This window comes from Eublepharis macularius, chromosome 7, assembly GCF_028583425.1.
Source record: "Eublepharis macularius isolate TG4126 chromosome 7, MPM_Emac_v1.0, whole genome shotgun sequence".
In the NCBI taxonomy this organism is placed as follows: domain Eukaryota; kingdom Metazoa; phylum Chordata; class Lepidosauria; order Squamata; family Eublepharidae; genus Eublepharis; species Eublepharis macularius.
This window is the reverse complement of record NC_072796.1, coordinates 58,341,167-58,361,802: the sequence shown is the minus strand read 5'-3', so window position 1 is coordinate 58,361,802 and position 20,636 is coordinate 58,341,167. Positions and strand designations below refer to the sequence as shown.

The 20,636-nt window shown below is 40.3% G+C and overlaps 1 protein-coding gene across 1 annotated transcript in view; it reads left to right on the top strand.

Moving 5' to 3' along the window:
* DOK6 (docking protein 6) overlaps nt 1-18,289 on the top strand; it is a 339,970-nt gene extending 321,681 nt beyond the window's left edge. The window contains exon 8 of the mRNA XM_054985983.1: nt 18,150-18,289. Coding sequence (XP_054841958.1) covers nt 18,150-18,289 — 140 coding nt within the window. The remainder of the gene's footprint in view (nt 1-18,149) is intronic.
* Nucleotides 18,290-20,636: the final 2,347 nt, after the last annotated feature.

Sequence of the window (20,636 nt, the reverse complement as noted above, 5' to 3'; positions counted from 1 at the left end):
TACAATTAATTGACAACTCTGCTGTGTTTTCCATAGAAACCAAGTCAAGCTGCAGATAGTAGAGAGAGAGAGAGAGAGCCCTATCAGTTGGAAAGCTGACTGTGCCTAAAACATATTCTTGAAAGAAATTCTTATTTAAATGCTATGCTAAATAGTAATAAGATTAGAATGCATGGCACTGCATCATTAGTGATGAACTTATCTTACATATTAATCACATGCCAAAAACAAATAAATTACTTTTAATAAAGATATTCACAAATTATTCCATAACTAGCTAAACAATAAATATTTTCAGAAATTTTTGCAACCAGTTCTAAAAACAAGAATCATAGCCATCTTTTTTCATGTCCTGTTTTTCCAAATACATATTCTTGTTGTCAGTGGCTTAGCAAAAGACATTAAACAGATGGGACAACATGTTCTCTTGTGACTGCAAAGCAAGACGCAAAGACAGCATATTGGAAAGAGGCAGGTGGCAAAAGTGAAATATGGAGAGGGTTTTATTTTAAGTCAGATTTATTCTGTGGAATTGAAGATTCCCTTCTAAAAATTACAAGATTGGCTTAGTCAATCATTTTAAAGCACAAAGTAAATAGAATCATAGGTTTGGAAGGAACCTCCAGGGTCATCTAGTCCAACCCCCTACACAGTGCAGGAAATTCACAACTACCCCTCCCCCCCCACACCCCCAGTGACCCCTGCTCCATGCAGAAGAAGGCAAAACACCATCAGGATCCCTAGCCAAACTGGCCCAGGATAAATTGCTACCTGACCCTAAGGTGGCGATCGGCCCTACCTTGGGCATGTAAGAAGGGGCCATGAGAACTAAGCACTGATGTAACCCTTCCTGCCCTCCCCTCTCATGACCTGCCTAGGTTCACAGAATCAGTGTTGCTGTCAGATGGCCGTCTAGCCTCTGCTTAAAAATACTGAGAACTGTTTTGACTTGAAGCTGAAGATCTTAACTGTACTTATATATGTGTTTTACATTGTTCCTTTAACTCCATTTAAGCAGCACTAGAAGGCAAAAACAGACACAGCAAAACTGGATATAAGTAATACCATTTGTTTTGGAATATTTTCCCTCAAAGCAACAATCTGAACTGTAGCTACATATAACTATACATTTTTGAGAAACCAACTTCTGCTAAAGTTGTTGAGCATGTTCCGTTCTCCCTTCAAGGGATATTCCCTGTCTGATTTGTTAGTTACCTGGGCTTGTCCAAAGATTTGAAGATGTTGACAGCTTGAATTCTGACCTAGAATATGCATTTATCTCTATATCATTGCATGTTCATGCAAATGAAATTATCTATAAAAATAAATAATCTTTGAGGCCCAGAGCCATTCTGTATTTCTGCTTGTACGTATTTGCTGTTAAATTGCTTAAATGCTCTTATTACAGTAAACTTTGTAGAACTAACAGCTTGCCTGTCATTGTCGCTGGCTTTTCTCCTGCCTAAGCATGCCATGCAGCCTTGCTAACCGTTTGGTCCCCCAAGGGATGTGACTGTCATGAACATATGCTGGCATTTCAGTATCACCAGGTTTTTTCAGTACTAGTTTAAGAAGCAGAACTTTATCATAAATCTAATTCTGAACCTGATCCCCATGCACATAGAAAAACCCAAAGAATGGGGCCAGGTACACATAGGAGACATTTTTCTTCAAACTCAGGGGAACACCCCACTGATAGAAATTGGATCTGGTCACTAGAACTCACTTTCTGCCTTCTGTGAAACCAACCACACCCCTCTGCCTGTGCTGCCCAGTGTGGAACTGGCTGCCAGAGTTCAACAATGTAATTGGAAGGAGCTGGAAGGAGGCACCACTACACTCCTCACATACGTTGTGCTGAGTTGCCACTTTTCCACCACCACCCCAGTCAAAGCAACTCGCGCTGCTGTGGTGTAAGAGATCTTGCAGTAGCTGGCTTTTGTTTGCTAACCAATGTAACAGAATTCCTCCCACACACTCACAACTCACTTTCCATCCCCCCAAGGATACTTAGCCTGCTGGGTGCCTCATGCACTGGGATTGGCAGGAGCAATGGACAGAAAGGATGCTGGCAGACTGCTCCGCATGCCCAGCCTGCCTCCATCTCCCTTGTTTTAAATGTTCAGTGTGGCCCAAATTGCAGCTTGATCATAAGATGCCCCCCACACACAGACAGATAGTTTGGTGGCATATAGATGGCCAGATGGCGGTAGGCTGCAGAAAGCAGTGTGAGAGTCCCCTGGCTGAGCCAATGCTGGGTATAGTTACCCACGGTCTTCTGCTCCCTCCCCCTTTCTCCACCCAGCAGCAATAATTGCTTCAGATTCAAGCTGTGAGCAGGCTTTATATATCTAATTCTGATTCTCACCCCCATGCAGGTAGAAAAGCACAAAGAATGGGGCCAGGTGCACAGAGGAGACATTTTTCTACAGACCTGCGGGAATGCCCAGGTTTGCATAAAAATCCAAAAGAAGATGAATTAAACTTGCCTTCTTATGAGTATACCATCTAACCCAGCTTCATATTCTTTGAGAAAATCCATCCATGTATTACACATATGGTTCAGCAGTTCATGAGGAAATGCACCTTGCCAAGCAGAAAGTGCTGGTGATTGAGCCTGGGGCCATGGGCATGTAAAGCTTGTGCCATTGCTACTGAGCTGCTGGAAAAAATGGACAGTCATTATGCCAGGGGCCATGCTGGAGTACCTCTAAATCAGGAATAATAAAATACCTATAGCTGGAAATGGCATTTTTAAAAACGCTAAGTAGTAAATCATCAGAAGTGAGATAGTTTCTATCATGCCAAATCAATATCCTGAGTAATCAAGGTGGTTTAGTCATTACTGAACTAAGCTCCATTATAATAAATTCTAGGTGTTGTTTTGGTTGTAATTATTTGTGCATTATCATTAATGACATAGTTATCCTGCACTTCAGCTGTTTCAGCCACAACTTGACCCATTCAGCTGAGTACATCACTTAGCTTTGTTCTCCAGTTGATTTGGCTTTAACTGAAAGTGAAATATAGTCATTATAGCTGAATTACTTTTAGACAATCTTATTTTCCAGTAAGACAAATGAACACTTGCCGTTGTGACTTGGACCAGGGGGAGGGGGTGCTCTTTCTCATCTTTATAACACCACTGCCTTAGACTCTTAAAATGAACAGTTCATTTTATCTTTAATTTTTAGCTTGCATTTTATATTGGGAAAGCAAAACATTAAACTATATTGTGGATATTTGCCTGGTTCTCCTGTTTATAGGAAAGTTACTATTTTTATAATTACTGTTCTCTTTTTGATCACTCTTTCCTGATATATTAAAACTGTATTACATTTCAGAATCTGTAGTTATTTGATTACAAAGTAATCTAGAATGATAAGCTAACTAGAAAATTGATTCAGTTCATTATATTGTACATTTCCAGCTGTCTCATCTTTTAATTCTTAAAACTTCGTATTGTGTGGGAAAGCTTCTAGAGCTGAAAAATGTGAACAAATATTTTCAAAAATATCTAGTAACATGATGCACAAACTTCTTGTTTCAGATAATTTAATATTATTTAAATTTATACTGTGTTATACTATGGAGCTCATGGTACCTTATAATGTTTCAAATACTTGGGTTTGTACTATGCCATTTGCATCTCTCAAGGGGAGCTATGTTGTACAGCTATTACCTTACAAATACTCTTGAAACTTTTCCCTGTTATCCAATATTAACATCATTGATTAAAATTTTCTCTATTAAACCCATCAATTAGTCAATTGAATGTTCACAGAATTATTTTGGAGTAAATATATTGATTTCAGTCTAAATTAGTAAAGTAGTGACCATTTACACATTAATCTTTAATCTTACGTAAGTTATGGGTAGGGTGTGTACTAAAAAAGTAGTATTTTTTATTAAGGTATTAGAAAGGACATAAATATCAGTATGTCCAATATTCAGGTAAAAAAATACCAGTCTTATATCTTCTTTTTTTCAGGATTCCGAAAGACCTCCCATGTTTCAAGATTAGGTCAAGAAGTCCAATTCTACAGGCCTCTAAAGAATGTGCCCCCAGCCATCCTCCATTGTTTCCTATAAGTGAAAAACAGTGCCTTTTCCAGGGCAGAGAAGACTTAGCCAAATACCAAAGTAAACTGAACTAACAAAGTTCAGCTGAACCAATGCCAAACCAGAGAATCCCAGCAGAGTCCCCTTGGCAGCATAAGGCACACATTCCAAAAATGCTCTGGTTCAGCAACCAGTTGCAACAGCTTTTCTTTTACCATTTGTAGCATTCCCAGGCAAAAGGACCCAAGGGGGAGGGAAGCATCTTGCTCAGCAGGACTATCCACCTGTCCAATAATCACAACAATTCTGTAATAAACCACAGGAGAGAATAGTCATGATTGGACAGTTGAGCTCTCCCTAAAGTGCGATTCCATTTACCTGTGAGAGTTGCCACCTTGCTCCCCCTCCCTTTTTTGCCTGGGAAAAGCTGTAAATGGTAAAAGAAAAGCTACTTCCACCTTTAAAATGCCAGTCCCAGTTATTTTTGAATATTTTGTGGATTAATCAGGAGAAACCTGATATTGATGATGATTTCTGAATATACCTTCAAAATACCAATAATGTATATTTTGGATATATTTTTAGACTGGATAAACCAAATAGCACCCCCCTGGTTATGGAATCATTCTTAATGGGGTGGATCCTATCAGTTTTTCCATTTAATTTCACCTGAGTACCCTCTCCATTACAGCTCCTGTCTTATGTAGCTTTTGTCAGTGTAGCTTTGGTTCATGTGGGTTCTACAATTCCATTGTAATGGTCAAAAGAGGGGGCCCTCCTTTCACCATTAGGAATGCTGATAGGATCTTATATATTTTAAAAACTTGGGTATAAATTTTACAATTAAAGCTAGACCATTCACTTCAGTGGTAGTATGTTATTTTTTTTTTGTCTTTGAAAAGGTGTTTCCTAATCCATTTTTTTCAGGCAGTTGCTCAAATCATTTTATTTATCCTAAGCTGGCCTGCTGGCTATCCTAAATCTACTTTTTGATTTTGTATCTGGGATTTAAATTCTGTTGATTTTAATGAAACTATTCCCATTTTTGCATGCCTAAGGCAGAAATCTACTACTCACTCTATGAGGAAGTCTGGTAATTTTGACAGGACTACTGCAAGGTCCTAGGCTGTAGGCTCAGCCAAAGATTCAGGGAATTCATGCGCCTTGTGATGTGGTTCTCATTTACCTCAAAGAGTCTGAATTTTGCAATAAAATAATACATTCATTTATTCTGCTATGTGTCAGACAGGAATTGCTTTTACAGTGGCAATGCAGAACTATGTCAGCACAAGCCAGTTTTCAATGATGATGTAACATTTTTAAAATAAATAACTAGATATTGTTGCTACAATATTAGTGACTGTAACCATTGGATAAACAAGCATTCAAGTTGCTGCTGTGTACATCTGTTATCTAAAATTAGAGGTGACTTCTGCCTTTACATTCCATCTTCTTAACTGCCTGTATCTATGGAAAATTACTCACCTACTATGTTTCCTTTAATAACACTAATTGAAGACTTCTACAACTAGAAGAAGCTTATGTACATCAGGAGCCCAGAAGTTTTTCAAAACCTTTTCATCTGAGAAGACTTTAGTATCTCGAGTGAAGTATGAACTATTCTTAACTGCATTGTTTTGGTTAATTGCTAATATAGAGCTGTACTAGACAGTTCTGGTATTATGCAGCCTAAAATTTACTGTGCTCAGGTTTAAACGACATGCTGCATTTTCCTCATGATCAATTTAAAAGGATGTTTTTTCAAAATGCTCTTGGAGTTGTTCTTTTTTGTCAGATAGAATATAGTGGAGAAAGTGAGCTATTTAACTCTTTCTTTCCTTAACTTTTTTCGCACTGAAAACATACCCTTATGTTGATTGTAACCCCACAGGGGGAGAAATACACGTAACTTTTCCTCAATGGGAATAAAAACAGGAATAAAAGTATTTATTGAACTACTGGATTTCAATAAAGGCTAATTCTAGGAAAGAATGCTTAGTACTGAAGCCCACAGTTGTTTAGACAGAGGTTGTGCAGTCTAACCTCAACTCTATGCCCTGCTTTTGATAAACTTATGCATGAAGGAACATATTATCCCTTAGTGGTATGATTTGATCTCAGCTATATATCCATTTGCCACCTCATTCTGTCTGCGTGTGAAGTGGGGCTGAGCAAGCAAGAGAAGTTCTGAGCCTCTGCAGACAAGGAATGCATAGGGAAAGATAATCGTCATCAACAAAATGCTAGTAGTCAGTGTAATACTAGCAAAATAAACATCCCACTGTGAAAACAGGCTAATTAGAAACAAGGTTTAAACGAAGTGTTTTATAAAATGGCCAAATCCACACTCACTCACCATCCGCTTATCTTGCGCAGTCGTGGCAATCGGGTTCATTCTGCTACCATGCTGTGCATCTTCACATTCACCCCTCCAGTGCGTCTTCATGGCGCAATCAGTTCTCCACACACCACTGCGTAAAGTGTTACAGTGGGCGGTTCCATCCTCCGCCATCAGAATTGACGGCGCACGTCACTTCCCTTTTTTAAAAAAAAAAAAAAAGGTCAATTTTCCGGTATACCAATATTCCGACTTTTAAGAAATGGCAATGTACCCTCCACCTCATCTTTGATTGGCTCATTTTTTGCTCGTCACAGACCACTTTCTAACAATTGGCTGGTTAGTATGGCGGGCAAATTTGAAATTAGATTGTCACATTAAAGGCATTGTCCAGAAATTCTGCTGCTCAGAGTGGTTTTCTGCTTTTAGTAGTTAACAACATGGATGCTCAGAGTGTGATATTTGTGATGATGGCTCAGATTGTGGTTGGCATGCTTCGCAGCACAGCCACGTGACACCACGAAATGATGCATTCTGTCTTTCGCACACGGTAGAATCTCCCACCTGCGTCCTAAGCTTTCAGGAATATATTTGTTTTCTGCACTTGCCGTTTACTGGAGACGATCGTTGTGGGAAATACAGGATTGCTCGGCTTGGCTCCTCGCGCTCTTAAAAATGGCGGGACACAGTAGGGAAACAGTCCCCGTGTGATATGTGCATGCCCCAGTGACTGTTTCTTTTCCTGCGCAAACCGCTGCTCACTACAGTTGGTTTACTGGTATACTGACCTTTCTGCACTGTGCCAAAAAAAAAAAAAAGCGGGGACAAAACGGATTTCCGCCACTATCATGCGGTTCGGAAGGAAGGCGCAGTTGTGGTGTGGTGATGGCGGGGAACACGCGGAATGGGAAAGCGTGTGAGTATCTGCATGAACAGCACACCGCTTGCGAAAAAGGCGCGGAAACAAAAAGGAAGTGTGGATTCAACCAATATCTCCTACAGAAGCATACAATTATAACAATTTAAAGATATATTGACAAATTATTACAATTAAATATAAAGTGTTCTAAACCCAATATTTACAATAGCCACACACAAAAAATAAGGTCTATATTGATTTTAAGCAAATAACTTGCAAATTCCAACTTCAACGTTATCTTCAATCTTGTACTTCTGTAGTTAGAAATTTTGTTATAAAGTGCCTTCAGTTCTAAACTTATATTGTTTAGAACTTCTATGCATACTAGTCACTTTAGTCAGTGTATGCATACTAGATTATATCTGTCTGGAATGTTTGCAGAAGCTGATGCTTGCATGCATACACTACCTATACAAGTGTGTTTGGAAGGAAGGAGACTGGTTGCTTGGTGCTTCACATTGATCTAAGGCCCAGCATCTACTATTTTGGATAGAGGTTCAATAGGACAACCTTCTTGGTACCTGCTTGAATTACTAAAATCAGTTGCTCCTGCCAACCCAAACCCTGTGCTATATCTGAGGAAGATGTGTAAGTAGAGGCCTTCGGAGACTTCCCATCCAAAACCTTCTGGTCCTTGTTTGAACTTGGACCACAGCTTAACACATGCATTTAAGCAACATGTATGATAAAGAATACATCTTTCATAGAATTCTGTTTTTCATTCTTTCTTAGTGAATATATACAAGCTCAGATGACAGTTGGCATTACTTCTGCCTTGCTATTTTATTACAATCTCTGTGGATCAAATACTATATACAGCAGCTGATAAGAGCTCATCTTGTTGTTTATAGTGGCATTATAATTTGAGAGACAAGAAGAAAATGAAATATAAATATATATCAAACATCCATCACTGTTGATGAGTGATGCCTATTGGAAACTATGTTATTCAAGATAATTTTGAAGGATATAAAAGGAAAGTGTCTTTATAGATCTGTTATCAGCAAAACACTGATTCCTGCAGTGATCTTGGGTTATATTGCTAGAGCTGTGCAGTACTCCCATGATCTTTTTTGTGTTCTGTGCAGTGCTCCCATGATAGTGTTTTGTTTTTGTTTCTTTTATTACTTCTATATCTTCCTTCATATTTCAGATCACTCCAATAGCACACCATTTTCCCCAATGCTCTTTATACTTCCTATTATTTGGTAGAGCCCATAACCTGAAGTCCCCAGGTATTCCCTCAAAAGGGCGAATCATTATATTTCAGCAGAGCATTCAATAGCTGTCATTTTCTTTTGCCTTTTCATGCTCATTTTATGCATTTCCTGTTAAGCTTGTTTCCTATTGCTATTACTTCAGACTTAAAATGCCAAGTGGTTGTTTAATAAAAATGAAAGGTTATTTTCTGTCTTACTTATTTCTTTGCTGCTACATCGTAACACAATCTTATTTAGTTTAAATAAATTAAATCTTATTTAATTTAATCTAATTTTTTTCACACTCAGACATGGATCATCCAGGCTAGCTTGATCTCATCAGACCTCAGAAGCTAAGCGGGGTCAAGGAAGTCCAGTGTCACTATGCGCAGGCAGGCAATGGCAAGCCACCTCTGCATGTCTTTTGCCTTGACCACCCCATAAGGGTCGCCAATAAGCTAGCTGTGACCTAATGGCACCTAACACAAAATGTTTTCACAATGCAGGCACACATGTACATACACAAAGAAGTATCAGTATTGACACTGACAACAAAAAAGCCCTGTAGGAGAAAATTAAGAGGATTAACAAACTGGGTTACTAAGCACTGAGGCAACATTTACAAGAGCTTTAAGGTATTTCACAATTTTTTTAGCCTTTTTCAAATTCTTGAATATAATATGTTCCTAATTATCAACACATTTTGGTCTATGGACTGGTTCCTTGATGTTGCCTTTCTTGATGGAGTTAAGGCACTGTGATGGCCTCATTCCCTAGCCCAGTTACAGTTACCAAAGAGCATGCATTCCAGAATTTCAACAAGTGATAAAAGCACCACACTTCACTTTACTTGTTGATGTGTGAACATATAAAAAATAGCTTGTGCTAAATTTAAATAATAGGCACTTCAAATACAGCTACAGACAATAAGACAAAAATTAAGCTGGGTGTTAGAGGATGCTGATTGTCACCAAAAATTATAACAGCTGGTCCAGCTTGGAATGTCTCATGTTATAAATTTTACAGTTTTAAAGCATAGCGGTGTAACATTTGACAGATAAATATTCCAGACTGATGCAATGTCATGAAGCTAATGTGGGGAACAGAACCTTTTTTTAAAAAAAAAATAGGGGAAAGCCCTGTGGTCCAGAAGAGACAGAGACCAAGATCATGCCTGTTGAAGGTTTAAAGGGGGCTTGGATTATACTCTTTCACATTCAGACTAACTAGACCAGGAGTACATTAAAAAGTTATGCCGGGGAGTCCTTCAAGGCCAAAGTGATGTTCGTATTAAAATTGCTACTTACCTCAATAGGAAGACATATTTTAAGTAAAACTAAAACATTAAAAACACCTTTAAAATCAGCATCTCTTCTAAAGAATGGACAAATAGTGAATATGTATTGTGTGATTACTTCTTTTCCCCATTTCTTGCACTTTATATCCATCTTAGAACTTAAGGTGGTGCGCTTGAAATTGCCTGGAGGCCTCTTGCCAGACACTGAGAAGAACAAAAGCTGTGTTCTAGATGGCTGTCTCTTGTGCCTTTTAACTTCTGGGACTTCACTGTATACTAGACTTTTGTCCTAATCGCCCAATACAACACTGAATGTGTAAATCAACTCCATTAGAAATTGTTGTGTGGAAGTTTCACCATGTACTCATGCAAGTCACCACTGCAGGAAGACCTGTGATATTTTTCAGATTTTCAGTCTTACATTTAAGGATTGATCCACACAAAGTCCTCGAGATCATGTCGGTTGAGAATTCTATGTTTACTAAGTGATTCAGGATTGCAGTGTGCATGGAGAATGGGATTCCTGACCTGTTGCATGGAGCCCCCACCCCAACCCAACCCAAGTCCTGTTTTTTTGGGGGGGAGGGCATCCTGAGTTCCTTTGGCCTTCAGAAGTCAGAGGCACAGTTCATCCAGTTTGATATTAAGGCAGGCATTCCCCTAGGCACTTTTGAGAGGAAGTAGCCTGACTGCTTGATTGCTCCAGGAGAACATTAATCAGGGTTCTTTGTTGGCCCCTCCAGGGCTCCTCAAACTCTTGACCATATGCAGTGACCCAGGTTTTCAGGACAATGACCAACACTCCTAGAATCAATCTCACAAAACAAACTTCCTAAGAAGACCCAACAGCCCTTCCCTGGCCTTTGTTGGCTGCTATGAGTCATGTCTGCCACCCATCCTAAATCAGTCATTTGCAACCAATCCCATTTCCTGTTCTTCTTTATGTAGCTCCTTTTACCATAGCAAATTACAACTGGTCTGTGATAGCCTCTCACACCAGTGAGGTCTCCGATCTCAGCTGCAACTATCAGCGTCCATTCCTGTGATGATAAGGACATATATATGCAGGCCTTTCAGATATCAAACTGGCCCATGATTCACATTTTATAATCAGTGATATCTTCTCAGGAAGGAAGGTGCAATAAACATCTGGCAGGGCAGTACACTTGACACCTCTCCTTGGAATGCTTGTTGTAGCTGACATCCTGGGATGGTTAAATATATGTTGTTCTAGCCTTTTGGCTGCCATCATAATGTGACTAGATTAGAATCTTGCTATAGAGGACTGGTTTTTACTCCCTGGAGGAAGGGGGCATTCTTCTCTCTGAGGGCTGCTGCCTTTTGTATGTGTGTGTGGTTCATTGGGGATGGATAAAGGCAAGCACTAGAGGCAGGCTGGCCTCTGCCTCTTACCTCCCAAGCGATTAACATCCATCCACCAGGGATGTCACAGTAACTATTTGGTGACTCTCAAGGGACAGTTAGATATTAGACTCCTTTTTATTTCCTTTTATTAGCTGGCGTAGTTACTGCACTGCTCTTCCTATATATCATTGTGCTTTCTGTATTTTATATTCTGCTGTAGTACAATAAAGATCTTTCTTTGGTTAAGTCAAGCTGTGTCCAAGCCTCACCCATGAGCCTCCTGCTAAGCCATTTTTGCCAGAACTTTGCACATACATAAAGGTTCACCAGCTTCCCAGTGTGGGTGATGACAACTACTGAAGGAACCTAAGGCCGGGAAGGAGTGGAAAGCACCCAGCCACCCTCCCTGTCATAATAAAATTCTACAGTGCACTTTGGCCCAGTGCCATCATGGTTCCTAATTCTGTACCCAATTTAGTTAATAGCAGGGATCCCACTGGCACCCAGGTAATTAAAGGTGAATAAGAAAGGTATCTCATGCCTACTATTTTGTAGCTGGCTCAGTCTCACTGAACCTCTCCTTTTCAAGATGGTACAATTTTCTTTTCTCTATCCTGCTCCCCAAATTTAACCCTCTGTGTTGCGCTGTTGGGATACTTATGCGGAATGATGAATAAATGTTAAGTTTCTCAACAGAGTTCCCAGCAGCTGTTTCAGATTGGGAGAAATGGTGCAGGATAGGGGAAGGCAGCCCTTGCTTCATGTGCTACAGTCCCAATGTAAATTTGACCCCCATATGTCTGAAAAGCACAGCACTCATGATAGCCAGGATAAATTTGCAATGTATGAATCAGCCCCAAGTATTCCAACACTTACTTGGATGAAAATCTGGCAGTTTAATCCAATGGGGGAAATAATCCCCCATTAGAGGATTGGATGATAGGTTAATAGTATTTCCTGTACTGCTCTTTAGTGAAGTAAACATTGTTCTAAAAACTTTCACCTTCTTCATAACCAAGCTCTGAAAAAGATTTTTTTTAATCCTTTAATATCAGCAACAGTCATAATTGATTTTCCAGAAATAAGTGTTTCCTCCAAGTGGAAATTGAATGTGGCTAAAGGACATTTTCCATTGTGTCACATTTCTTCACTGTGGTATGGTCCAAAAATAGAACTTGTACTCCTGAAACATACTGCCCTCCAAAACAGTTAAACCTCAACTCTTTGCCCCTGATATTTAAGCATGTTCACTCATGGTGGAAATATCCTTAGAGAAATATATCAAGATAAAAACTATTATCAGATTTGTGAGCGTTTCTCATCAAAAGTATCACTTTCCTAATAGTATCTGATTGGCACAGATTTCTCATTCGCTGTGTTGTTGCTACTGCTTATTCTAACTTTTGTTTCTTCTGTTAGCAACTCCTGAATGCATATTTTAACTTATCCAATAAAAATGGTATAATACTGGCCCCTTTATTATATAACATGGAAAGAAAAGAGATGATGATTAGGACAATGCTGAAAACAATGACAACAAATCCCAGTTAAAGAATTGCCCGTAATTATCCATATGTAATGATAGACAAATGCAGACATTTATATCAAATGACATATTGCAGCACTATTACATTATAAATTTTCTATTCAATTCATCGTATAGAAGATCTTTTTTTATGGTGGTTTATGTGATATGCCTTACTACTATTGTTCGTTGCAGATAACAGCCTTTTTATCATGTAGTTACTCTTACACATTAGACATAGTAGCCATTTGTATAATGCTATTACTCTTGTACATAATATTATATATGTATTTTTATTTACTTCATATATATATATACCATCCTTCTCCCAAATAGGGACCCAAAGCAATTTACATCATTTCCCTCTCCTCCATTTTTTCCTTACAACAACCCAATGACGTAAGTTAGGCTGTGTGTGTGATTGGCCCAAGGTCACCCAGGAAGCTTCCATGGCAAAGTGGGGGTTCAACCCTAGGTCTCCCAGATCCTAGTCTTACACTCTGAGCACTGTACCACACTGGCTCCATGTTGATTCTCTGTTTCTTAGTGCACATTTAAAATCAGAAAGATGATTTTATCACACACTTGACTAAGATTGCAATACTGTCTTATGTGCAATTGTTTGGGAGTAAATCCCAGTTGAACTTATTAGTATTTACCTCTGAATTGGTCTGTAAGAACCATTGGTTATTAATGTGTATCTCTTATATAAAATTCCTGCCAAGGACCAATTGATACCATATTTAATTATACTGTAATAGCAAATATAACTGAGGCTTATTTCCCTGTTATGTCTGTTTTATATCACAAAAAATAACCCATTCAATGAAAAATACTACCTTGGAGGATACAAGGTTTGCCTCCTAGTTTCAGGCAACAAAGTGTTCTAATTTGGCATTAGAATCATCGTTCTAAATACTTCTGCATTATTGACAAGATATAAATTGCCTGTCACACAAATTCATGAATCAAGTATACGTAACATTCTCTGTTGTAAAGAACAGTCATATACATTATTTATAAATGCCTCAGCTGTCAGAAGTGAAAATCCTATACTGGGAATTAACACTTGCTCAAAATAATTGCCAGCTGTCTGTGATTAGGTTGTAGTACAGAAGGTTTATTGCCAAACTGGTGAGAGAAAGCTCAGCATGAATGGAGATGGGTGGTAGTCAAAGGATTTTAAAGAGGGGTCGCTGCTGGTGGCATATACCCTCAACCTACTTCCCCTTTGTAAGTGTTTGTGTTGCTTCAAAAGCTTACAGAATTCATTTGACCAAAGGCCGGCGGGGGGGGGGGGGGTGTTGCGGGAAGTGTGTGCGCACCAAGCAGCATATCAGTTATGATGGGCTCAGCTGGATCACAGTGGCTCAGCAGTTGTTGCCTCAGCGGATGTTCCTTGTCCCGGTGCTGAAGAACCGCCTCCTTGTAGCTTAGGCAGCCAAGCCATTGCCTTTCCTGCTATCACTACATGCATGTCCGTAGTTCTCTAGAATGAAACTGCACAGTTTCAATTTGCCACTCCAGAAGACTCAGAAATACTGACTGCGCTGGCATCATCGTAGAGTTAGTTAGAGCTGCAGTTGATGAGTTAGCCCCCTCACCCCGCTTGCCCTTTGTCTTCTATCTATCCTCCCATAGTCTGTAGTGGTCTGAAGCAATTTGGTGGGGAAAACCAGCTGAGGATGAACACCTAAAGATGTTGCAGGGGAGTAGGCAGCCTTGATAGTTTGATTACCACAAGAAAGCATAGCAGTCAGGGCAGATTAAGCAGCAGTAAGGTCCCTCCTATCTCATGGACACATGAAAGTCCAGGGAAGGGACATAATGTCTCTTTGTGTATCTGTATCTGTATCTTATGCCTGCCGTCTTCTCTCTCTTGCATCCTGCTTAGCTATCATGAAAGATACAGTGTGGCAGTTTGTCTCTTCTGAGAGATGTGTATGGTAGAAAGTTTTCACTGTGTAGCTATATAGTTCCCATACCTGTGGGATATGTGCTGTAAATGAAAAACTAATAGTAATAAAGGAGGGATTGGTGTATTTGTGTTCTGCTCCCTAAATTCAAAGGTTGCCCTTGAGACTAGTCAACCTCAATCCTCCATAGATTTGTTTTCTATAAATTTCTAATACCTGTTTATTCCTTCTCTTTCTCTCACTAATGATTTATTCTGGAGCTTGTTATCTGACTAACATTTTTTGTTTCCTGCAGTTATCTGTATTATGTTGTACCAAATTTAATAGCACATGACATTAGGGGTGTGCAATTTTTAAAAATCCATATAATTTCATATCCAGAATTCAGATACTGCATTGGAACTATTAGCCTGATATTTCATGATGATCTCCACAGTTCTGAGATTCCAATGGGGGGGTGGGGCAGAATTTATAGTCTGAATAATGTATTTATTTTACTCCCTCATCCCACTAGAGGTAGCATGAATGGAGAGAGGGTGTACTGGCTTGCCAGACTCCGGGGTCAGGTTACAGTGTCTCTTCAAGTTTTTCAGAATAACAAGGCCAGGAGAAGTTCCGATGTCAGGTCGTTCAGGCTGAGGTCAGGTCTTCCAGCAATCAGTCTCTTAAGATAACAAGCCAGAGAGGGGATATCCAAAATTCATTCAGGCTGAGGTCAGGTCTTCCAGTAATTAATCCAGGTAGTGTTGGCAGGTCAGCATCTCAACATATACATTCTATCCACACCCAGAAGCGTCTCTCTGGAGGCTTTATAGTCTGCACACCCACACATGCACTGAGCTGGCTTCTCAGGCACAGTCTAAAACTTATCTTCACTGTCAACAGGAAGCTGGCATCAAGCCAAAAGGCATGCACTGTTTCTCCTTGCCTGTAATTCTGCCCTTAGTCTTCTCCTACGATGTTCCAGAGGCACTGGTGATTCTGGAGGACTGGGAGCAGCTAGCTGGCCTTCACCTGCTGGGTCAGAGCTGGAAGATGGAGGTGCTTCTGACCCAGCTTCTGGCTGTAGGTCCTGACATGCCTGTGCTTCCTTTTCGTGCTGGCCAGCTCCTGTCGACTCTGTGCTGGTTACACACGGCCCCTCCTCCTCTGAGGAGTCTTCACTGTCACTGAGCCCTGGCTGCAGCATGATAGGGGGGAAGGAAAAAGAGGAATCCACTGGACCAAGAGATATGGGCTCTGCCCATCGTATCAGAGCTTTTCCATCATATAAAGGCTGATTGTTCACTCCTGCTTGTTTATACTTGCTGACTCTAACATGCCAGCATGTAGTTAAAAAGGCCATCATGTAACACCACAAACTCTTTATCTTGAACACAGTGCTTTTCAACAGATTGAGTTCACACACAAGCTTCTAATCATAAAGTGTGCCAAAGTGAAGTACAGAGAAAACAAGTGATATGCATACTGGGTTGCAATGATTCCTTGCCCCTATTATTGTCCTCCCTCCTCCTCCTCCTCTCTCCCTCCCTTCTAAGGTTTCCAGCCAAGGGCTGACATCCTCTGGGGGGAATGGGACATAAAACCATAGTGATTTCGAGGAAGGCTAAAACATCAGGTGGCATGTGACTTCACTTCTAGCGATGCGACTGGATGAGGCATTGGTGCAATGTCACTTTTCCTCAGAAAATTTCTACTGCTGCACCCAGCATCAGTGGGCAGTTATGGTAGAGGGGTGAGAAGTCTCCCACCATAGTAGAACCCCCTACTCCCTCCCTCAGTCTTCCATTGTCTCAGTATTTGGCTTTTCTCCTTTTTTCCCCAATGCAAATTTTGAAAGCAAAATACTTCATGCACCTTCCAAAAGAATGTGCTCATTTCTTGCATGAGTGAGTACAGACTATACATCTCCTTTGAATAGAATTTTTAAAGATCCAATCAAATACAGCTCAACTTATGATGACTGTGCTGGTGGTATGATCTGCCAGGCATCTTTCTGATTCGTAGAATTTCTGGGGTACTCTCTAACCTTTCTTTACTTGATACTATAGTTTAGCATCACAAGAAAGGTCTGTGATTAATTTATCAGACTGGTGATGTCTTGAATACATGTACTAATTTGTCTCTGTTAAGGAGAAGCAAAGGAACAAACATTGTTTCCGCCCCCCCTCGTGAACTTTCACAGACCAAATAAAATGTCTGAATTAAGAGCCCACTGGGAAACTTCAAAAGACTGTACTGTTGCAACCACAGAGTAAGACGGGGACATGGTTTACATCTTTAGAAGAGCATTGATATATCTGAAGTTCCAAGCATAAAATGTAAGGCCAGGTGACTTCTTCACAAATAAGACCTCATTAGCAGGGCAATCCTATGAAGAGTTATTTGAGTTTAAGCCCATTGATTTCAAAGGGCTTAGCCTGGAATAACTATAGGATTGCACTGTAAATTAATTAGGCAGTCTGAGGTAATTTCCATTTATAAGCTCATCAAATGGAATCTCTTGGGAATGTTACACCTCAGTTTCTCCTCAGCAACCATGATGCCAAAAAACTGCTTGTGTGCAATTTTATTACCCGTCTGCCAGTTTACATTCTAAAGCAATTTAATGCAAAAACTTCTTGAATAAAAAGACATCAAAGCTTGACATCTCATTCAGAGTTTCAAAAGCTAACTGTAATATAACCTAGCAAGTAAGTTGTAAAGATGGAAGAATGAATACTCTGTTTGCACGCACTGTGGTAGATTAAGTTGAGGCAATTACATTGCCACTATAGATGTAGTCTGTGGCTTCTTTGCCTGACAGCATTATTTTTTCCCTTTCCTGCTGCTGCTGCCCATAACTGTTTCTTGATTATTTTCCTTTTGTGTATTTTGATTAGCTTGCAATTTAAGTGATAGTCGGTCATGACCTTTTCCACAGTTGCCAGCCATGTTGCATTTTCCACTATCTCTACTAGATGTTTACAGATCCCTCAGTGATAATGCAAGTCCTGGTAGTTCTATGGAACTGGACTTCTGGAGACTAATATTGTACTAATATATCTTACCGCTATACTAATACATTCATGTTCAAGAGGTCTCTGCTCCATCTTTGCACAAAAGAGGAGAAATTGCACTAAACACTATGGGTATTCTTTGTTCCAAAATCCAAGTGAAGGGTCTGCAAATCCAGGATTGGAACTTACTTCCACTAATGCAACACCACAATTGCTCACATTTCCTTCCGTTCATAACCATATGGTTTGCTTTCAGTATTATGTGTAAAATTGCATAGTGGCACATGGGGATGGACCCCTGTAACCATACAGAAACAGATCTGCTCTCACAGGTCATATGGGTGGTGAAGTATCGTCAATTTGCATTTTATGCATATCTTAATGTTTTAAATTTGAGAATTTGGGTATGTCACCCCTTCTCAGATCATTTGTTTTTTACTCTCAGGAGATTATGTAAATTCAAAACTGCTAGAGTATTACCAGTAACTTTGAATAAGTCTGGGTTTCTTTTTCTTCCCCTACTTTCCAGGTCACACTCTCAGCTCAACAAAGGTGTCTCGTGCACAGACATTTCCCAGCTACACCTTGGAGCAGAGCGAGGAGCACGAGCAACACCTATCACTGTCTAGCAGCTATGGATTCAGCTACAGCTCAGGCCTCCTCCAATGACACATAGACAATGTCTGACCTGAGAGACAGTCTAGTGTGGAACCTGCCTGTAGGGCCCAGGAGCCACTTGTCCCTTCCTCGACATCCACAGATGAGAAATGGTAGTGAAAATGAAGGGTGCGAGTCTCCAGGCTGGTGCTGGTGAAGGTGAAAGCTTGGATGACTGCTTCTCCGAGGCAGAATCTAAGTATTATTTATTTAAATTTTATATTGATTTTGTCCCAGGTGTTTTAGAAAAGGAAAGGATTTGCTTTGAAATCCTACAGGTGTGCAGTAGAGGTTTCTGCATGCCCACAAACACTGCCTGTTCCAGTGAGTGGAGTGGAGAGAACAGCATAATATATTGTCAGTGCACTGCTCTTGCCAGTCAATTCTGTTGTCAAGTTTGCTCATAAAGTTTGCAACAGTAGCTACCCCACCAGCCCACCAACTGGATCATTGTTACAGAAATGTTGCTCGGCGAACAAAACTTTCAAAAGGGTGTGTCAGAATTGAGGATGTAAACCTACCACCAGTTATGCACAGTTCAGTCCCAGTGTCTTGAATGGGAGCTACGCATGAGCAAATTTAGGACTGTAGCCTAATATTACATCCATGAAACAGAGACAGCGACTTTTCACCAGAGTCTCATAAATACAGTTAAAACATGTGATAGAGGAATCAATAGATACTTTTCAGTGGGGTGGCATGGCAAAGCTTAATAGCCCTTCAAAAATAGATGGTGTTGTATATTAAGAAGTAATTTACCTAAAGTATTTCCCACACAATTTTTATGCCCAGATTCTGCTTTTATCTATGTGCATTCTGAACCTAATACTCCACAGTACCTCATTGGGGATGGGGATTAGAGATATCAAGAGAAGTCAGTGGCAAAGTGAGTTGTCCGTCTTCCCATTGTAAATAATGTTTAAATAGTGAGAGATAGTATACTTCTAATTTGTATGCTGTCTGGTGACACCTGACCATATTTCTAGGTGGTTGCCCCATAATCTATGGTTTTATAGGGCTGGAGGTTTGGCTAGTAGAAATAAAAATAATTTTAAGTTCCGGTCTTATTATTGAAATCTAGTAGCAAATCATAGAGACCATTTCTGTTCCTTGCCAGCATTGGTTTGATCTTGGATTGCTGTCCCTGATGTCACATTTAGCAACAGACTGGATCATGAGAACAATCAGGGTGAATTTCCAGAGTCATTTATCTGGTTGCAAGATTGACTTTTTAAACAGTCCCTGTAGAATAGGCAAGCATGTGGAACACAGTTGTGGGGAGCTTATTTTTGTTTATGTTGCTGAACTTCTGTTTAAATAAAGCACTAATAACTTTTAGTTCAGTATGAGCCTTTATAGTTCACAGAAAGGCTCATAGTGATTCACACCTAGCCTTGACTCTTCCCACCCCAACCTGCTCTATAAACATTCCTCAGTACAGTTTTCCATCACACATCCATCTAAGGAACCACGTAGTGAAATAAATAACGGCTCCCAGACTCACCTGGGGGCCTGAGTTGTGGGCGATGCAGGGGGAGGCAGCATGGTGGCCGCCATGTTGGGGAGGGGTGGGGAGTGTCCAGGGGCCAGGTAACTCCACCGGGGCACATTCGGTGTGGGCTCCTGGTCAGATGGCTGATCCCCACCCGTCAGCACTTGGTCGCCGTGCCCCCTCCCCACTCTCCTCCCCCCATTTAGCACTCGCCTGCAAATGCTGTTGCTCCTTAAGGTGCCACTAGATTTTTGTTTCATTTTGATAAGACACACTACCCCTTTGAAGTGAACTTCTGTTAGTCCATTGTACCAGAAGGTTTTAGTCTTTTTGTCAAAGATGAGGAAATGAATAGCAGCAAGTTGAATCTACCAGAAGAGTTCACACCTACTCCAGCTTAAGAAAGGTTAAGAAGGGGAAAAGATCTGCTGCAGAGACACCTTCTGTGAACTCTTCTAGTGGATCCAACCAAATACCTTAAAGAAATAAGAGAGGAAGAGACTGCTACTACTGTTCCCACGCTGTTCAGATAACAACCTGTGAGAAAAGGGCATTGTTCAATTCTGGCTCAAGGTGATGGCTTGCATCCAAACAATTATGAGCAGAAGAGAATTTATGGAACAGATGCAATAAGGAGAAATGAAGGGTGGAGAGAAAAATTATACAATTGCCTTCTTTCTCTTGCACAAGTGCTTGCTCCTCTCATGATAGCTTAGACAAGAGGGGCTGGGTGCAATTTGTGGCAAATTCCCCATCCCACTAAAGCTCCCCACAATATCTCATCTTGTGTAAGTATCTCCTGCACCTTGGGAATAGTTAGGAGGCACAGAGTGGGGCTGCAGGGAAGAGAAGAGCTCTGCTGAATAA